We start from the raw sequence: 16063 nt of genomic DNA, 5'->3' as shown, positions 1-16063 counted from the left end.
ATTGATATCTCGTCACGATATCATACAATGTTACTTGCATTAAGTCCAGCGAGGCAACGGGATGAAGACACCCTCGTCGCGTCAATAGGGGATGGCATAGTGCCACATGATCGGGTATTACCGGAGTTATCTCTCTTGGTCTCCCAAGTGTAAGGGTGAGGTGGGATTGCCTCGGTTTATCCCGGTCTTTCCACTCTAATTGCTTTCACTCACCACAGATTCAAAGCTCATTCGCTATTTCATGAGGCAAGGAATAACAATTTACAAGTAAAAGTGGAAAATATCACATAAATATACCAGATCATATACCTCAAACACTCTCTCTTGATATCAACCATCAATCTTAAAAGGGCATTCGAGCCCCTCCCTACCAGTTCAATTTTCTTTCCTGTTCCCCTAATTCTGCCCTTGGAAGAATACTAAAAAATGGCTACTCCTACTACAAACGTAAGTCACGACTAGACATTGTTTCCTGGACTTTGGACTTTGGACTTTAGACTTTGGACTTTGTTCAAGTTGTCCTCAAGGCAAAGAACCAGCGAGGCAACTGTCAAGAAATAGGATAGAACTATTTGAAAATACAAGGGACAGGAGGAAATACTCATACTGATAGATGTGTATCGGACAAATAGGTCGTTAGATGGTCCGCTCTCGTGGGTGGTATCTTTTATGGTATTTTCCACCAATCTACATTACAGGCTAAATACGATGAGAAGAAGGTATGTTTCCTTCTTACATTCACAATAGACATCAAGGTGGAAAAATCGCTAATCACTAAATATTCTCTCTTACTCTTCCATGACTGGCATTGCAAACTCCCTCAAATCCAATTCGAATCATATCCTCAATCTTCTCGATATACCGGTTCTCGCATTATTGTTATCGCTATGCCGAATATAGGCTGCCCACGCTGTTCACCACCGAGCACATTTGATCGAGGAGGCTAAGAAAGCTTATGCTGCTAAGAAGGCTGAGAAGACTGCAGGATCAGGATGTGAGTGTTTATCCTTCAACGAGTGGAATGAGGCATGAAGGTATTACAAGGGGGACACTCTTACCTGTCATCGTATAAAGTCGAAGAAGTACAGAAGAAATAAATTCAACAGCATTGGGAATGCGCCTGGAATCGTAACGGGAAGGGGGAAAGGACGTCGTGCGGAGAAACAAGAACGTAGATTTTTTGTCAAACTCTCTTTTCGTTGATTCCAAGCTGTTGCTCACCATCGTTTGAACCGACAAAATGTCGTCAATACGAATGCTGATTGTCTCTTTCCCTCGTAGTAATCACCGACATTGAGGACCCCAAATTCGACCTGGAAAAAGTTATCGAGAGTTGGACCAAGGATTCATAGGATGTATGATATGATTTTGATTTATTGACTTTTTTGCATGAAAAGAAAGACATTGGAATTAGATTATATTTTAACGATGCAATGATCTGGATAGAACTGGGATTGTCTTGTTACATGGTTGCGAATGATGACTCTTGAGGATAGCATATGTGGTCGTATGTCGGCTACTTCACTTGAGCATGGCTTGTAATCAATACCACTGTGATATATCAATATTTATCTCTCTACCTGCCACTTGATATTGGCTAAATATGGTGACATCATCATTTCCCTGCTCTCCTCCGGGGGGGAAAAAGGGGGCTGCACTTTGGTACGATTGAACGCGTCTTGGGTTGTAAAACTGCTCATGTTCAACATTCCTTCCTTCATATCATCACAATTCTCGCCCTCTTATACCATTTAACATATTGGATTTCATAGTGACCTCAACCTTAAATCAGATACCGACGCATAACATTTAAACAAAAAAGTTACTACTACTTGCCATCCTTCTCACTTACTCAGATAATACAACTGATCCAGACCCAACATGGCACCTTCCGAACCCATCGAAATAGAAGACGATGGCTCGAACGCTGGGGATGACAGTCAAGTGATCAATGAAGTGAGCTGTTGCTGCTTGACAAAGTTTCTGGTAAATAGCTAACAATACTCACCTGTTGTATAGGAGTACAAAATATGGAAGAAAAAGTTAGCTTTCTGCTCTTATCCGCTGCTCTGCAGTAAAGTCGAAAAGGCATCAACTGACATCTTCTTTTCACAGTACTCCCTTCCTCTATGATACAGTAATCACACATGCTCTCACATGGCCAAGTTTGACTTGTCAATGGCTACCAGATAAAACTAGGTGAGTATATCTCAATACATCTCTCACTACGTCAACGCTGTGTCTACCGTTGCTTTTGCAAGTGAAGGAGGAAAGAGCTATAACTGACGTTGATTCATCTGCTATTGCTTAGTCCACCAGATGCAGATTACACTGTACATCGTATGATCATAGGTACACATACCTCAGGTCAATCGAATGATCACTTGATCATTGCGGAAGTATTACTTCCTAAAGGTGGATTAGAGAATACCGGAAAGGAAGTAGCGGAGATGTATGATGAGGATAAACAAGGTGAGTTTCACAGCGTTAACATCTCATATCCCTCTTATGTTATTCATCCTTTTCAAAGTCCCTTCCATTCGTAATTTCTGATTGTTCGACTGTCTTGATCCCTGATGTGCATGAAATGAAGATGTTTTGCTAATTGATGGCATAGAACTCGGCTCATATACCAAATCACCAGCTAGAATTAGAGCTATTCAGACCATAAACCATGAAGGAGAAATCAACAGAGCAAGATATATGCCTCAAAATTCTAATCTTATCGCTACTAAAGCCGTTTCAGGAGAAGTATTGATATTTGACAGAACAAAACATGAATCAAAAGCACCTAGTAAAGGGGAATGCAGACCTGATATTAGACTTAAAGGTCAAACTAAAGAAGGGTGAGTTAGCTACCCATTTACCGCCCCATTCACGTAATTGTTAGCTGATTGGATTCCTGGATTATTGCAGTTATGGAATCGCTTGGAGCACAGTCAAGGAAGGTTATATCCTCAGTGCGAGTGAGGATACTACTGTAGCTCATTGGTAAATTACAAATGCTATCCTGGAATATATCATAGCTGACAAGGTCAACGGTATAGGGATATCCAAGGATACCAAAAGAAAGATCCCTCACTGCAACCTCTTCGATTATACAAGGGACATTCAGCTTGCGTAGGAGTGAGTTGCTCTTCCTGCATGTTCGACATCACATTGCTGACATAGGTTCATAGGACGTCGACTGGCATCCCACACAGGAGAGCATTTTCGCTTCAGTTGGAGATGACAAGAAGATCATGCTGTAAGTTTATCGTCTATCGTCTAATGGTAGACCCGATTGCTATCAGCTGATGAATTGTCTTCCTTACAAAGCTGGGATACAAGATCAGAAAATTCCAACAAGCCTACTTCTGCTATTGAAGGTCATACAGCAGAGATCAACACGGTGTCATTTGCGCCAAGTTCAGAAAATCTCTTTTTAACTGGCTCAAGCGATAACGTGAGTTGAAGGACTCATGATTACTTCCCTAAGGAAGCGCTAAATAGATTTATCACTTATGTACCTATCAGACAATCGCATTATGGGATATCCGAAAACCAACATCAAAACTTCATTCATTTGAAGGTCATACAGATGATGTACTTCAATTAGCATGGTCACCTCATTCACCCGTTCATTTCGCATCTGCATCAGCTGATCGAAGGGTCCATATTTGGAATTTAGATGCCATTGGATCTGAACAGACTCCAGATGACGCAGAAGATGGTCCACCTGAATTACTGTTTGTTCACGGTGGTCATACTTCAAAAGTATCAGATATCTCTTGGAGTTCAAATGCCAAATGGCATATTGCCACTACTGCAGAGGATAATATCTTACAAGTTTGGGAACCCTCAAGACATATTAGATCTCCAGGTGAAGGAGATGTAGATGCTATGGACCTGGAGTAGGCTCAGGTAAGAAAGAGTCGGCTTGAGGAATAGGTGACTTGGGAGAAGAGCATTTGAGGGGAATACGGCGTGATTGGTCGAACAGCAGCATGTGAACAAAGGCGAGAGGTGATAAGAGTAGATTATCGATATAATCCCAAAGATGGATCCGTTCATGTGTTCGATGATACAGAATACGCAAGAAGATTATATGTTCATGCATTTCTTAAATGATTTACAACATCAATGGTATGGTATAGCAACAGTGATATTAAAAGATATTATATGAGTGTTAAGACGAATAAGGTACACGCTTATGATAGTGCACGTCTAAGTACTTGCATCATTCTGATTCTGGGCGTTGTGATAAAGGGAAATGATGGTTATATAGCAACATGTTCAACTTTCGAAGTGAGGTGTAGTGTGCCATTGATGTTTTTCCACTCATCGTCGGTATTTACTATTCCATTGTTTCCATTTTCGAGATGGATTATTTCTTGTATTGAATTATTGTTATCTTTGGTATCGTTCCATTGAATCTTCGCATCTGATTTCTGTGGGGTATTCACATTGACTGCTTCTGCTTTTTCCGAGTTTGGATCTGAGGGATTAATCTTGGGTTGTTTCTCCTTTTCTCTATCTAGGAAGTTAATTGCCGGGGCAATGATAGCATTAGAAGTGGTCGAAGCAGCAGTCGAAGCGTTCGAAGTAGAGGTAGAAGTGGAAGTGGAAGTAGAAGTGGAAGTTATGGCCGAGGTCGAGGATGCATTAGAGGACGATGATGACGATGAAGAGTTCTGATTTCGACTCTGGCTTTGAGTGATGATCCTTCTGGGGATAGATAACATTTTACCCCAATTTGGTAAATTGGTTGTTCCACCTCCTTTAGGTGACGATACGACTTCGTTCCAAACTGGAGTCAGATCAAATAGATCAATGAATTGTTGATCTACAGCTCTTGATTTAGGTGAAGAAAATCTACGATATTCGTCGAATATCGAAGTCAGGGACCAAGATTGTATCCTCCTTATACAACCTATCAAACATCCTGTTCGATGCTATAGTCCGGAAATTTCCATTTAATCCAATATACCATACAAAGTATATGAAAAAGGAAAATACTCACTTTACCTTTGTTACAATGAATCAAGATTGGATGATTTCTAACATCTAAAATAGCTACTAAAGCTGAACAAATGACATCTTCAGGTATATTATCAAAAGGTTCTTTGTTTCCTGGTATACCGAATTGCTAAAAACAACATTTCCAAAACGAATCAGCCTTTCTTTCTATAGCTCTTGTGTGTACGTCGAATATAAGAAAGCTGACTGTAACTGAATTCTCACCATGCCTCTAAGGGGAAAGGGAAAAAAACGACATACCATGAATTGTATATCTTGTGATTGACACCATTCCAAATTCGCTTCTGGATAATCTTCCAAAACAAGTGTTCTGTCCCATCGTTAATCGTTAATTAGGTCAGCACCACTTTGTCTCAACTGAGACTTTGTTGGATTCACATCAGGTAGCCAAGCGATGGAAGGATTCGAAAAGCTCACAGTACAGTCTTCAATCTCAAAGTTTCCATAAAACCGAAATTCCGTTTCTTGGGAAATCCACTCCTGTAGACACCAGTCGAGACTAATGAGAAATTCTCGGGCGGGACTAAATCTTCTTCGATTTTAGGTAATGCAGGAGGAGGTAGATATAATGGATTTGGAGGAGGTGGTGGCGGTAGTGGTGGTATTATATTCGTTGAAGTAGATTTGTCCTTTTCATTGGAAATGGGATTAGAAATGGGATTTATATTTGGATTAGGCGAATTACTCGTACTTCCACCTGCGGGAATGATCTCAGGAGCGGAAACTAGTCTTTGTGATAAGATCGTTGATAAGAATTGAGGTATCGGGACTGGGTCGGGGTTGAGATTAGGAACAGGATTAGGATTAGGATAGGGGTTGGGAGATAAAGTCGAATTAGGATTGCAAGTTGACATCTTCAATCGCATCCACCGATATTGACATCCGACAATGAGATTGATGATGATTGGGTAGTAACCTCACAGGATGAGATAGCCTGGAATGGCTTTTGGTTTCGAAAGATTTCGTTACGGGTTGTCCATGAGTATAGCTTTGTATTCGAGCTTCTTCGATGAAGTAGGATGCATGAGTGGGGCAGTATGAATGGGATGGATGGCTGGATTAGATACGATATCACTGAGTAAAGATCGTGATAAACCAAACAACGCTGTATGTGTATCCGGAAAACGCAAAAAAGTCGTAAACATTAAGACTAAGATTATTTTGATGGATGAGATGTAAAGGTCGATGACGATTCCTAATGGGGGATTAGAAATCTGCATTGTAATCAAGCATTAGAAAAATTGGAGTCGGAAAGGATAGAAAAACGACAATAGACCGGGGATCGCTCCGACGGAAAGATCCGAACATGGTATGACCGAGGGGGATTGAGAAATAGTCTCATATTCACAAAAGCATTGATATCATATACTCAGACGCTGCAGTCCCTATCATCCAATATCTTGTGCTTAAGACAGAAGTAATTCAAGCGATATCAACAACGATGGCGCCTAAACCTGTACATTTGGATCTTCAACCTCTTAGACCAGAGGTAAGCAATCTGTTATCACTGTGTATACTACGTCGTACCGCATTAATTTGAATCATCCAAAGTTAACAGCTTACTGTTCAATATAGGATATACCAGATTCATCGACTGATGAATTCGATGTTTTCTTGAATAACCATTTTGATATGGGTATAAAATTAATTGATAGTATGGCGTGAGTATATCACCATTTCTGCCTATGTCGAATTTCCTATTTTTACCTGTTTTGTTTTGTTTTGTTTTGTTTTGTTTTGTTTTGTTTTGTTTTTGGAATGGAATGGATAGATAAACAGACTCATAAACCAAAGGAAATGAAAACGTCGCTAATTAACCCACTTCCAAAATGTAGAAATTGGAATCATCATTCTACGAAACATGATAGTACAGTAAAGATATTGAATTTGACTACTTCATCATCTTACAATGATGTGAGTTTGATGTACTCTTGCTTTTGACATGCTCAAGAGAATGAGGATGAGGATGAGGATTTGGGCTTACTTTGACTCGAAACCGCTTGATGACACTGCAACTATAGATACGTAAAACGCTAGGTGGTATAAAGGAATACTGGTGTGGAAGAGAATCTCATCATTCAACTAGATTACCACAAACATCAAAACAACCTACGGATACCACCACGGCCCCCTCGACACACCCTAATACGAGTACGAACACAAACACGACGTCGAAAAGGAATTCATCGTCATTCGCCAATCCTTCTTCTCTAATTCGTACTTTTTCGGATAAATTGACATCTAGACATTCTGAAGATCATGGTGATTCTCATGCTTCGCATCTACATGGGAAATCGACTGATTTGAATGGAAGTGCACTTTCAGAACAAGAAGGAGGGGTACCGGTAGAAAGAATTCCGTCAGAAGTTGAGAGACAAGCTTTGTTCATGAGTTCTTCTCCTGATGGTATATATGAAAGGTTCAGAAGAGGTTTATTGGAGTACCACAGTGAGGTGAGTGCTACTATTGGCCTAGTCACCGACGAGTGATCTATCCAGTCATTGAATCTAGCTGATACGGAAGCCCCTGTTGAATCCAACAGAACGAAAGAGAATACATCGAATCAATGAGAGAATCAGAATGTTTACATGTATATCGAAAACATGTTGCTGAAGTATGGAGATTAACTTTCAAAACACCACCTCCAACGAATCCAAGAACTTTCATCGTCTTATTGTTATCTAGAGAATTGACTGATAATAATCAAGCAAAAGGTGAAAGATCATTTATGAACATTTCATTACCTTTTGAACATCCTGATTGTCCACCAAAACAAGGAAATGAAAAATCTAGAGTAAGAGGCAAATACGTTTCGGTTGAAAGGGTTAAAGAAATTGAACAGGGTAACGAAGTTGAATGGAGAATGGCAACTTCTTCTGATGCAGGCGGTGAGTTCTATATATACCATCGCTCGATCTTCACCTTCACGGGAACATCAAATAGGTATGGAGGAATCTTAAGAGTGGACTGATACGTATTTGAACTCAACGTGAAATAGGTAACATACCGCGATTCGTCACGAACGGATCATTACCTAATAGTATAGCAGAAGATGTACCCTCTTTCCTAGGTTGGTTGGAGAAACGTTTCCCGGTGGGCGGTGAACTCAGCTCAAGACCTATAAATTGAGGAGATGGATATCGCACTCTGATCACCGGCAATCTAAGCCAAAGGGACGTAGAGCAGACGGTGGCATAGACAGATCATTGGCTGTAGTTGTTTGGTTGATTGCATGTGTTGCATGAAAAATAAATTGCACTTCCCTCAAGCGGTATTGACATGTTTCCTTTCCCCCTCTTTACATATCAGGTCCTACTGAAGAGAGGAAAAATTTGGTATTCAAAACCTATAATTCATCAACAAACCTATTTTTGATACCTAATAACTCGACTTCGAAAACTAAGGTACTTTGTGGAGGAATAACGGGAGGATGACCTCTTTCACCTTTTTTTGCACTTCATGATCAGCTTATTCTTTCAACGTATGAAGGTATCTTAATCTTTGCAATACGTGTCTAAGCGTCAGACTACTCACCATAACCCATATCAGGTGGAATTGTCAATTTCCTTTTTTCGCTCACACACATATCAAGTAATCCTTGATCCCAACCTTTGATGACTTGACCTGCGCCGACTGTATAGTTGACCAAATACTTAGCTATCCTTATCTTTCACTGGAAACAGCTGCAACTCCAGACGTTTAGTTCGAACTTACGTGTGAATTCAAAAGGTTGATTACGATCTAATGAACTATCAAATTTACTTCCATCTTTAGCCAAAGTACCTGTATAGCTGAATCAAGTAGAACGTCAAGGTCAGCGAGGTCCAGATTATAAGGTGACTACTTCCTATTCACTGTGGATTTGGGTCGAAAAACGATCACTCACTGCATAGACAATTTGTCACCTTTCCTAGACTTCAAAGGACATTCCTCAGGTTTATACTTGATTCCGATCTGAAGCTGTTCACTGCTTTTAGCAGCTAGCACCAGCGCCAAAGACAAGAGGAGAGCTAATAGAACGGATTTGGGATTGTACATTGTGGATGCTGATGATACACAGATATGTTATCTATGGAGATGGGATGTGTTAACTTGTGTAACTAAATGACACGTCTGAGAAGTGTGTATGCTTATGCTCGAGTGGGGAGGAAGGCGGAGATGTCCGCGGTTGCTTGTTTTTGTTTATGACGATTTGGGAAAGATCAAGGAAGGGGGATGTGAGGTTTGAGCATCATGTCAATTCATGCATTGATCTACTGCTTCCCTCAACATTGACTATCGGATTGAGAAGTATCACATAGCTTGTATCTTTCATCTTGTCATCAGTATCAGACCATCTGTTGGGCCTTGATCAAGTCGTTACTTGCTGCTGGTGAAGGAAAAGAAATGGAACACGAAGGCACAGAACTAGTGGAAGCTTATGGTGAGTGTCTGTTTTTCTCTTCTCTCTTCAACCTCTGAGATCTTTCCGTTCTCTTCTTAGGTCGTGGTTTTCACAACGAATTCTAAGCACAAGTACTGATGACAAGCAAAAACCAGACTATCTGTTCAAATTCATCGTGATAGGTGAGTGAGCTTTCTTAGGTTTATTTGCAACGAGCCAGCTCTTAATCCGATTGAAAAACCGATTTTATAGGTGAAGCAGGAACAGGGAAATCATGTTTACTATATCATTGTATACATGAACAGTGTAAGTGCTGATCCAGATACTTCCGGGGTCTGGTGTCACAATCATCCAATCCTGCGCCCAAGCTGACATACCAATTGGCTGTTGTTTACACGATAGTCAAAGAGAATTCGGCGCATACTATTGGAGTGGAATTCTCATCAAGAACGTTGAGGATAGGAGATAGGAATATAAAACTACAGGTAAGCTGGAACATTCAGATGCACTCTGTCAAACGTATACATCCCGACGCATGATGCGAAATGCTAATATGAGTGTGTGTCATGCAGTTATGGGATACAGCGGGTCAAGAGAGATTCAGGAGTGTGACAAGATCGTATTATCGTGAGTCGTCTAATACTTCTCTATCTATACAACATGAGGCACTGATACGTATTATGCATATTACCGTAATAGGTGGTGCAGCCGGCGCTATACTCGTATACGATATAACGTCGTAAGTAGCTTTGAGTCGCAGCGTGTATTGACAAAAAAACAAAAAACAAGATAGACAAGCTAAGCGATATTAACCCATTCTTAGACGGCAATCGTTCGTTAATCTAAGTAGGTGGTTGACAGATTGCAAAGCACTTGCTTCGCCTCATTTAGTGATGGTACTGGTGGGAAACAAATTGGATAAGGAAGAGGATAGGGAAGTCGAGTATGCTGAAGGATCAAGATGGGCACAAGAGAATGGTGAGTGATCTATACTTCCGTACATGCCTGATTTTCAGCTTCCGAATCACTGATGTATCTCCAAGAAGGAAGTCAATAACGAAGCTAATGATATAACTGGTATAGGTTTACTATTTGTCGAGGTCTCATCGTTGACAGGAACCAACGTATCGACTCCGTTTTTATTAGCTGGTCGAACGATATTATCAGCTATAGATGCAGGTACATTGGATCCCGATTCGGCTGGAACGGGAATCAGTTACGGTGAGAGACAGTTAAGAGCTGTAGGAAGCAGTTCAAGGTTATCAGCTGCGTTTGGAGGTAGTGTTAGGAAGAAAAAAAGGAGAGATAGCGTTAGTCTGAAAGATATGGTAGGGGGTGGTCAGCGGTGTAGCTGTTGAGCCTTGGATTATTCCATCGAATAAAGGAATCGAGTAATTGCTCATTGGATGAGGTGGACTGTCATTGTAAGCACAAGATAGAACAGCAGACAAAACCGGGTTATCTCCTCTCGGATATTTCATATTTGCCAGGAAACATCGTAAAAATATACATAAATATAATTCCTATAATCTACGAGTATAATTCGATTTCCGAAAGAGTTGTAATATACGCACATACATACATATAATCATTGCGAAATGTCACTACACATTCGTCTACTCGCTTGCATGTCTTCTATTCTCACATGCATCTATGATCGTTCGACTCGACTCGACTCGATGCATGCATGCATGCATGACACTGTTGAGAAAACAGTGCTAGCAAACCGAGTAAAACCGATAAGGTTAGAAATCCGGTTATGTAATTGAATCATCATTTTACCGGTTATGAATGATCACCGGGTGGTTCAATACAGAATATTCAATAAATCTAGCCATTCTAGTAGTTTTTATGACTGTCCAGTGTGAAAGATAGCAGGTAGGTAGCAAAGTATAATATACAGCCAAGCTGTAATAGCAAGGAGGACTTTTAATCATTCAGAATCAAGTTCATCACAAGCTCTTCCCTTCATTCAGCTCAAATCACGAGATATACTTGATAACACCACCTACTCAACCTCAAAGAAAGATATCATACCACTCACCTACCTTCTCTTCTCAACCGTCAACAATCAGCCGCAGCCCTCGATATCTCGTCAATAATGTCATCGTCAACTTCGAAGCCGATGGGAGGAGGAGCTTCGGGAGATAGAGTATCAGTTTCAAAGTCCTCTTCAGGTGCAAAAGAGAAAATTCCTTTATCGACTCATCTGATCGCTGGTGGTGTAGCCGGTTTGTCAGAAGCTATCGTTTGGTAGGTCCAATATCCGTTTCCTGAGGTAGCTCTATCATCTCGGAGCCTCCACGATGTAGTTTTGGAAGGAAGGCTGTAATATCTGACATGATCTGATGGGCAATGTAGTCATCCCCTTGATACCATCAAAGTTCGAATGCAATTGAGTAAATCTAGAAAGTTAAAAGGTGTAAGTGATGTTCTGTTTTTCTTAGTCTCTTCTCCTTCCTCAGGTCGACCCGTAATCCGTTGTGATTGTCTCGCTGATACCACTGTCAGCTTAAACCACTAGGGTTTTTCGCTACAGGAAGACAAATCGCTGCTCGAGAAACACCATTAGGTTTATATAAAGGCTTAGGAGCTGTCATTTCAGGTATTGTACCGAAGATGGCTATTCGATTTGCATCTTTCGAAAGTGAGCGAGACTTTCCTTTCTCCCCACTTCTTATTCTAGATTTGTATCTCGGCGGATCAGAAAACTGTTTAGCTGATTTATGGAAATTCGCGATATGATAGTGTACAAAGGATGGTTATCTTCTCCTGATGGAAAGATCAATCCATCAGCTACTTTCTTGGCTGGACTAGGAGCAGGTGCAACTGAAGCTGTAGCCGTGGTCACTCCTATGGAAGTTATAAAAATCAGATTACAAGCTCAACAACGTGAGTTTCAACGGACGTTGAGAATATAAAGCAACGTGAAAATGGCAGTGAGGTGTGACTGAAATTTACTTTCAAACAGATTCTTTGGCGGATCCATTAGATATCCCTCGATATAGGTTAGTTTAGTAAAAGATCTTTTCATTTTCCGTGTTCAGACTAAATCCGAAGTTTCTTTCCACTGATCATAAATATCTGTGGGAAAACACTTGCTCAGAAACGCGGCACATGCAGCATTCACAATAGTCCGAGAAGAAGGATTTACAACTTTATACAGAGGAGTCTCTTTGACAGCTTTGAGACAAGCTACTAATCAAGGTGTAAATTTTACCGCTTATCAACAATTCAAAAAATGGGCAATGGATTTTCAACCTATTTATAAAGAATCAAATTCTTTACCCAGTTGGCAAACTATGATCTTGGGTTTGATATCAGGTGCAATGGGTCCTTTCTCAAATGCTCCTATTGATACGATAAAAACGTGAGTGTGTTTATACTTATTTATCCTTTCCCGCCTCTTAGCTCAGGCCCAGGCTCGGGCTGCCGCTGCCTTGCTTTCTTTACTTGTGAATTCCTCTGCCATATCTGAAACATCTGCTGCATAGACGTATCCAAAAAGCTTCTCATGTTCCAGGAGAAACGGCAATGTCAAGACTCGTAATGGTAACAACAGATATGTTCAAAAATGAAGGTGCAAAAGCTTTCTATAAAGGTATAACACCAAGAGTATTGAGAGTAGCTCCAGGTCAGGCTATCGTATTTACCGTGAGTATTTGATCTCCACCAAGGTCTTGTTAACATCTAGGGCAAGCTGAAACTGATTCGATTGTTGTCTTGCATAAAAGGTTTACGAAAGAGTAAAGAAGATGATCGATTATGCCAAGGGTTCAAACCTTGGTGCAGAGTATGAAGAATAAGGTGCCATGAAAAGATAAAAGAAACTTTGTACTGGCTCGATCAACATCAATGGCATTGCACGTCGAGCACGAATGATGCACGATTCTCGTCACTTTAATGTTTTAGCACACCAATGCTATGAATGCACGATACAACAAGTATGAGTACAAGATACAGACACTGATCTATATGGATTGTCCTGTGAGCTTCTTGCCCCCACATTCCACTAAACAAGGACCTATCAAACCCGTCAAAGTCATATTTTCACATTTGGTTAATCGAAACCTTCCTTGGAGATTTCGTCCCATCTTCTTTGTTTCCCACGTATCTTCCAATCACCATCACCATTATCAACAATGGCTTTACTACCTTTTGCGCCTAAACCTTTCTTGGAATTTCTCATTTCAGCTAAGATAGGTTCCGATCTTCCTTGATTCGATTTACCCAAACCTGAACCAGGTGTCCAACCTTGATTTGCCAACAGGGAAGACGCGAATTTTGATGGACCGTTATTATGAATTGAAAGTGCATTGACACCTGTCGCATCATGAGAAATGGTCGTTGAGGTATATTCCGGTGTAACGGCTTTTGAAGTTGTGCTTGATCTGGAAGGAGGAGAAGGTGGATGTAATCTTCTTCTCATAGCTGATCTATCTAAATATTCTCTTTTGGGTGACTGTGATCCGTCCATTTGTTCTTTGATTGTTAGTGATGCTATTGAGTCACCCCCGCCGTTCTTTTTCATTAGGTTTTCTTTCAATAATGCCATTTCCAACTTTCGTTTCAGTTCCCTGTTCTGTTTCTTCTGTGATGAATCCATCGCGATCGTATAGCCGTGTTCGCCTTTACCTTCAGAAGGTACTTCCTCGGATGCTGGTTTAAGCTTGGGTTGACCATCATCTAATGGGATTTCATTGGCGTTATTGATAGAGCATAGATCGCATGGCCATGAAGGATGAATGTGGATTTCGAAGGTTGTTGTGCCAATCAGAAGTCGAGATAAATGAGTCAACTTGAATGGTTTAGATGAATGTTTAGGTTCTGACAGTCGGTTCCTTTTTGTTTTCGATTTGATGGTAGATGGTACATCTGGGATGGCGTTCGGGGGTAATATGAATGTACCATGTGTTGAGCCTGTATGTGAGATTTGACCCGAGTTGGTTAGTAAATGCTGGACGTGGTGCATGAACGCCTGATCTGATCTCACCTAAATCAACTATCCACCAATTTTCTTCGTTTTCGATTTCACCTTTTTCGCCATTTGATGGAGGATGATCATTGCCTTTACCCCAATAAATAACACAATGGGTTTTACTAACTTCCATTTCCTTTAATCTGATCCTAGCTTGACCACCTTTCTCACACCTGTCTCTACCCAATTGAATACCGTTTTCTCTCGTGTCTACAAGACCGACTTGTCCACTTTCCAAACAATTCGATGTCATGACTACTAATCGTAAGATATGATTTGGTGATTCTTTTGATTTCCCATTTATATTTGCACCAAGCTCATCCTCTGCATCGATGCCATTATCTGTTGGATAGGAATAGAGGGTCGGATCATCATATGGTGCAGGTTCAGATACTGTATAAGCAGGATGTTTCTCTTTTAGACGCAGATCTTGATTCTGGGTAGGACGTATTATTTTACTGGTCTGTTTGCTGGATCCAGCTTTCTCTTTGTCAATTTGTATTTGAGCTAATTTCGAAGGATCCATCAACCCTCCCCAACCCATATCGTCCTCAATTTCACCTTCTTCCTTTTCGTCTTCTCCATTGAGATTCGTCTTTTTCCTGATTCCATTTTCTGATCCAGAATCTACTTGTAGTGTATTCGTTGTTGTTGACGTCAACGCGGACGTGGACGTGAAGGTGGAATTGAATTCACCAGAAGGGATATATGACCATTGACCTGTGACTGGATCCGGGACAGCATATGTATTAGTCAATGGATGAAAGTATACTTTATGTAGATGATCATATATCCACGTATCAGAGGATGAACTATCTGAAGAAGCTGTCATTGTTTGATCATACCGTATATTGTGTCTGTACAGAGATGCGACTTGTGAAAATGAGATACAGTGATTTGCAAGTCTTCGTGAACAATGAAATGTCAATCGACAGAAAGATGAAAGGAGCGGGATCAAATTCACCTAACCCCCTGCGTCCCTATTTAAGGTTTGAGTGGCAAATTCATTGTACCAGTACCCGTCTTTTTTGTATAGGTGATCGTGATATGAGTATTCTTTCGATGTGCTATATTAACTCAAGGGAGCTTGACAGTGTTGTTCTCGGTAGATATAGTACAATCATGTATGCCTCCAGAAGGCCAATACTTTCTTCAGAGATAGGTAACGATACCATGATACCTCTCACCGACACTCCTGCTCTTCTCTTTCTCATGATGTTCGGTATACGAGTACGAAAAAGAAGCAAAGAAGGGAGGGGTAAAAGTTACCCTGAGAGTCACTGAATGAACCGAAAAGGAGAAAAGACCAAAGCTTTGTTTCATCTCCCCGTGTTTCCCCCTGTGCACGGTCCTTGTGTGTGCAAGATGCGTATGTGTGGGATTCGGACAATAAATATGAAATACACAATCATATCTCCGGTATTTTCCCCTATCTTATCCAATTGAGGTCTTAATTCCCCTCAAAAAGTCATTATTCGTCCTATTTCATTCGCATTTTACATCAACAAGTTACCACAAGGACTAAAAAGTAAAAACTACAGCACCCGGGATTCCCAAGTGGTCCCCCACCTTGGTACTAACCGAGCGATACCCAGCTTAGCTGCCCAGATCAGACGGGATGGGGCGTTTTCGAGGTTCTATGGCCGTAGATGGCAAAATGTTTCTGCGTACCTAGGCACACG

At 40.8% G+C, this 16063-nt stretch overlaps 8 protein-coding genes and 1 non-coding gene across 9 annotated transcripts; 5 read left to right on the top strand and 4 right to left on the bottom strand.

Moving 5' to 3' along the window:
• Positions 1-426: 426 nt before the first annotated feature.
• On the top strand, positions 427-1352 carry IL334_006643 (uncharacterized protein; the record flags this gene model as incomplete). Its single annotated transcript, XM_062938341.1, has 4 exons — positions 427-447; positions 633-719; positions 901-994; positions 1282-1352. The coding sequence occupies 4 exons, from the start codon at positions 427-429 to the stop codon at positions 1350-1352; spliced, it is 273 nt and encodes a 90-aa protein (XP_062794392.1).
• Positions 1353-1881: 529 nt separating this feature from the next.
• IL334_006642 (histone acetyltransferase type B subunit 2) lies at positions 1882-3897 on the top strand (the record flags this gene model as incomplete). Its single annotated transcript, XM_062938340.1, has 10 exons — positions 1882-1956; positions 2020-2042; positions 2116-2199; positions 2312-2472; positions 2618-2846; positions 2917-2991; positions 3048-3126; positions 3180-3247; positions 3319-3445; positions 3517-3897. The coding sequence occupies 10 exons, from the start codon at positions 1882-1884 to the stop codon at positions 3895-3897; spliced, it is 1302 nt and encodes a 433-aa protein (XP_062794391.1).
• A 362-nt stretch (positions 3898-4259) lies between these two features.
• On the bottom strand, positions 4260-5873 carry IL334_006641 (uncharacterized protein; the record flags this gene model as incomplete). Its single annotated transcript, XM_062938339.1, has 4 exons — positions 4260-4934; positions 5003-5128; positions 5260-5329; positions 5437-5873. 4 exons carry the CDS (start codon positions 5871-5873, stop codon positions 4260-4262), a joined length of 1308 nt encoding a protein of 435 aa, XP_062794390.1.
• A 587-nt stretch (positions 5874-6460) lies between these two features.
• Positions 6461-8148, top strand: IL334_006640 (uncharacterized protein; the record flags this gene model as incomplete). Its single annotated transcript, XM_062938338.1, has 6 exons — positions 6461-6508; positions 6595-6680; positions 6855-6933; positions 7041-7472; positions 7562-7907; positions 8018-8148. 6 exons carry the CDS (start codon positions 6461-6463, stop codon positions 8146-8148), a joined length of 1122 nt encoding a protein of 373 aa, XP_062794389.1.
• A 217-nt stretch (positions 8149-8365) lies between these two features.
• Positions 8366-9057, bottom strand: IL334_006639 (FK506-binding protein 2; the record flags this gene model as incomplete). Its single annotated transcript, XM_062938337.1, has 4 exons — positions 8366-8463; positions 8554-8652; positions 8734-8810; positions 8906-9057. 4 exons carry the CDS (start codon positions 9055-9057, stop codon positions 8366-8368), a joined length of 426 nt encoding a protein of 141 aa, XP_062794388.1.
• A 348-nt stretch (positions 9058-9405) lies between these two features.
• On the top strand, positions 9406-10761 carry IL334_006638 (uncharacterized protein; the record flags this gene model as incomplete). Its single annotated transcript, XM_062938336.1, has 8 exons — positions 9406-9442; positions 9559-9585; positions 9656-9709; positions 9806-9888; positions 9976-10030; positions 10103-10142; positions 10227-10381; positions 10487-10761. The coding sequence occupies 8 exons, from the start codon at positions 9406-9408 to the stop codon at positions 10759-10761; spliced, it is 726 nt and encodes a 241-aa protein (XP_062794387.1).
• A 743-nt stretch (positions 10762-11504) lies between these two features.
• IL334_006637 (uncharacterized protein) lies at positions 11505-13209 on the top strand (the record flags this gene model as incomplete). Its single annotated transcript, XM_062938335.1, has 8 exons — positions 11505-11656; positions 11765-11825; positions 11915-12050; positions 12152-12295; positions 12375-12411; positions 12510-12773; positions 12898-13057; positions 13138-13209. 8 exons carry the CDS (start codon positions 11505-11507, stop codon positions 13207-13209), a joined length of 1026 nt encoding a protein of 341 aa, XP_062794386.1.
• A 254-nt stretch (positions 13210-13463) lies between these two features.
• On the bottom strand, positions 13464-15213 carry IL334_006636 (uncharacterized protein; the record flags this gene model as incomplete). Its single annotated transcript, XM_062938334.1, has 2 exons — positions 13464-14323; positions 14397-15213. 2 exons carry the CDS (start codon positions 15211-15213, stop codon positions 13464-13466), a joined length of 1677 nt encoding a protein of 558 aa, XP_062794385.1.
• Positions 15214-15914: 701 nt separating this feature from the next.
• IL334_006635 lies at positions 15915-16029 on the bottom strand. Its single transcript, XR_009999601.1, has one exon. It is a non-coding gene; the product is annotated as a 5S ribosomal RNA (ribosomal RNA).
• Between the last annotated feature and the right edge of the window lie 34 nt (positions 16030-16063).

Source organism: Kwoniella shivajii, chromosome 9, assembly GCF_035658355.1.
Source record: "Kwoniella shivajii chromosome 9, complete sequence".
Lineage (NCBI taxonomy): Eukaryota > Fungi > Basidiomycota > Tremellomycetes > Tremellales > Cryptococcaceae > Kwoniella > Kwoniella shivajii.
This window is presented reverse-complemented; position numbering and strand designations above follow the sequence as displayed.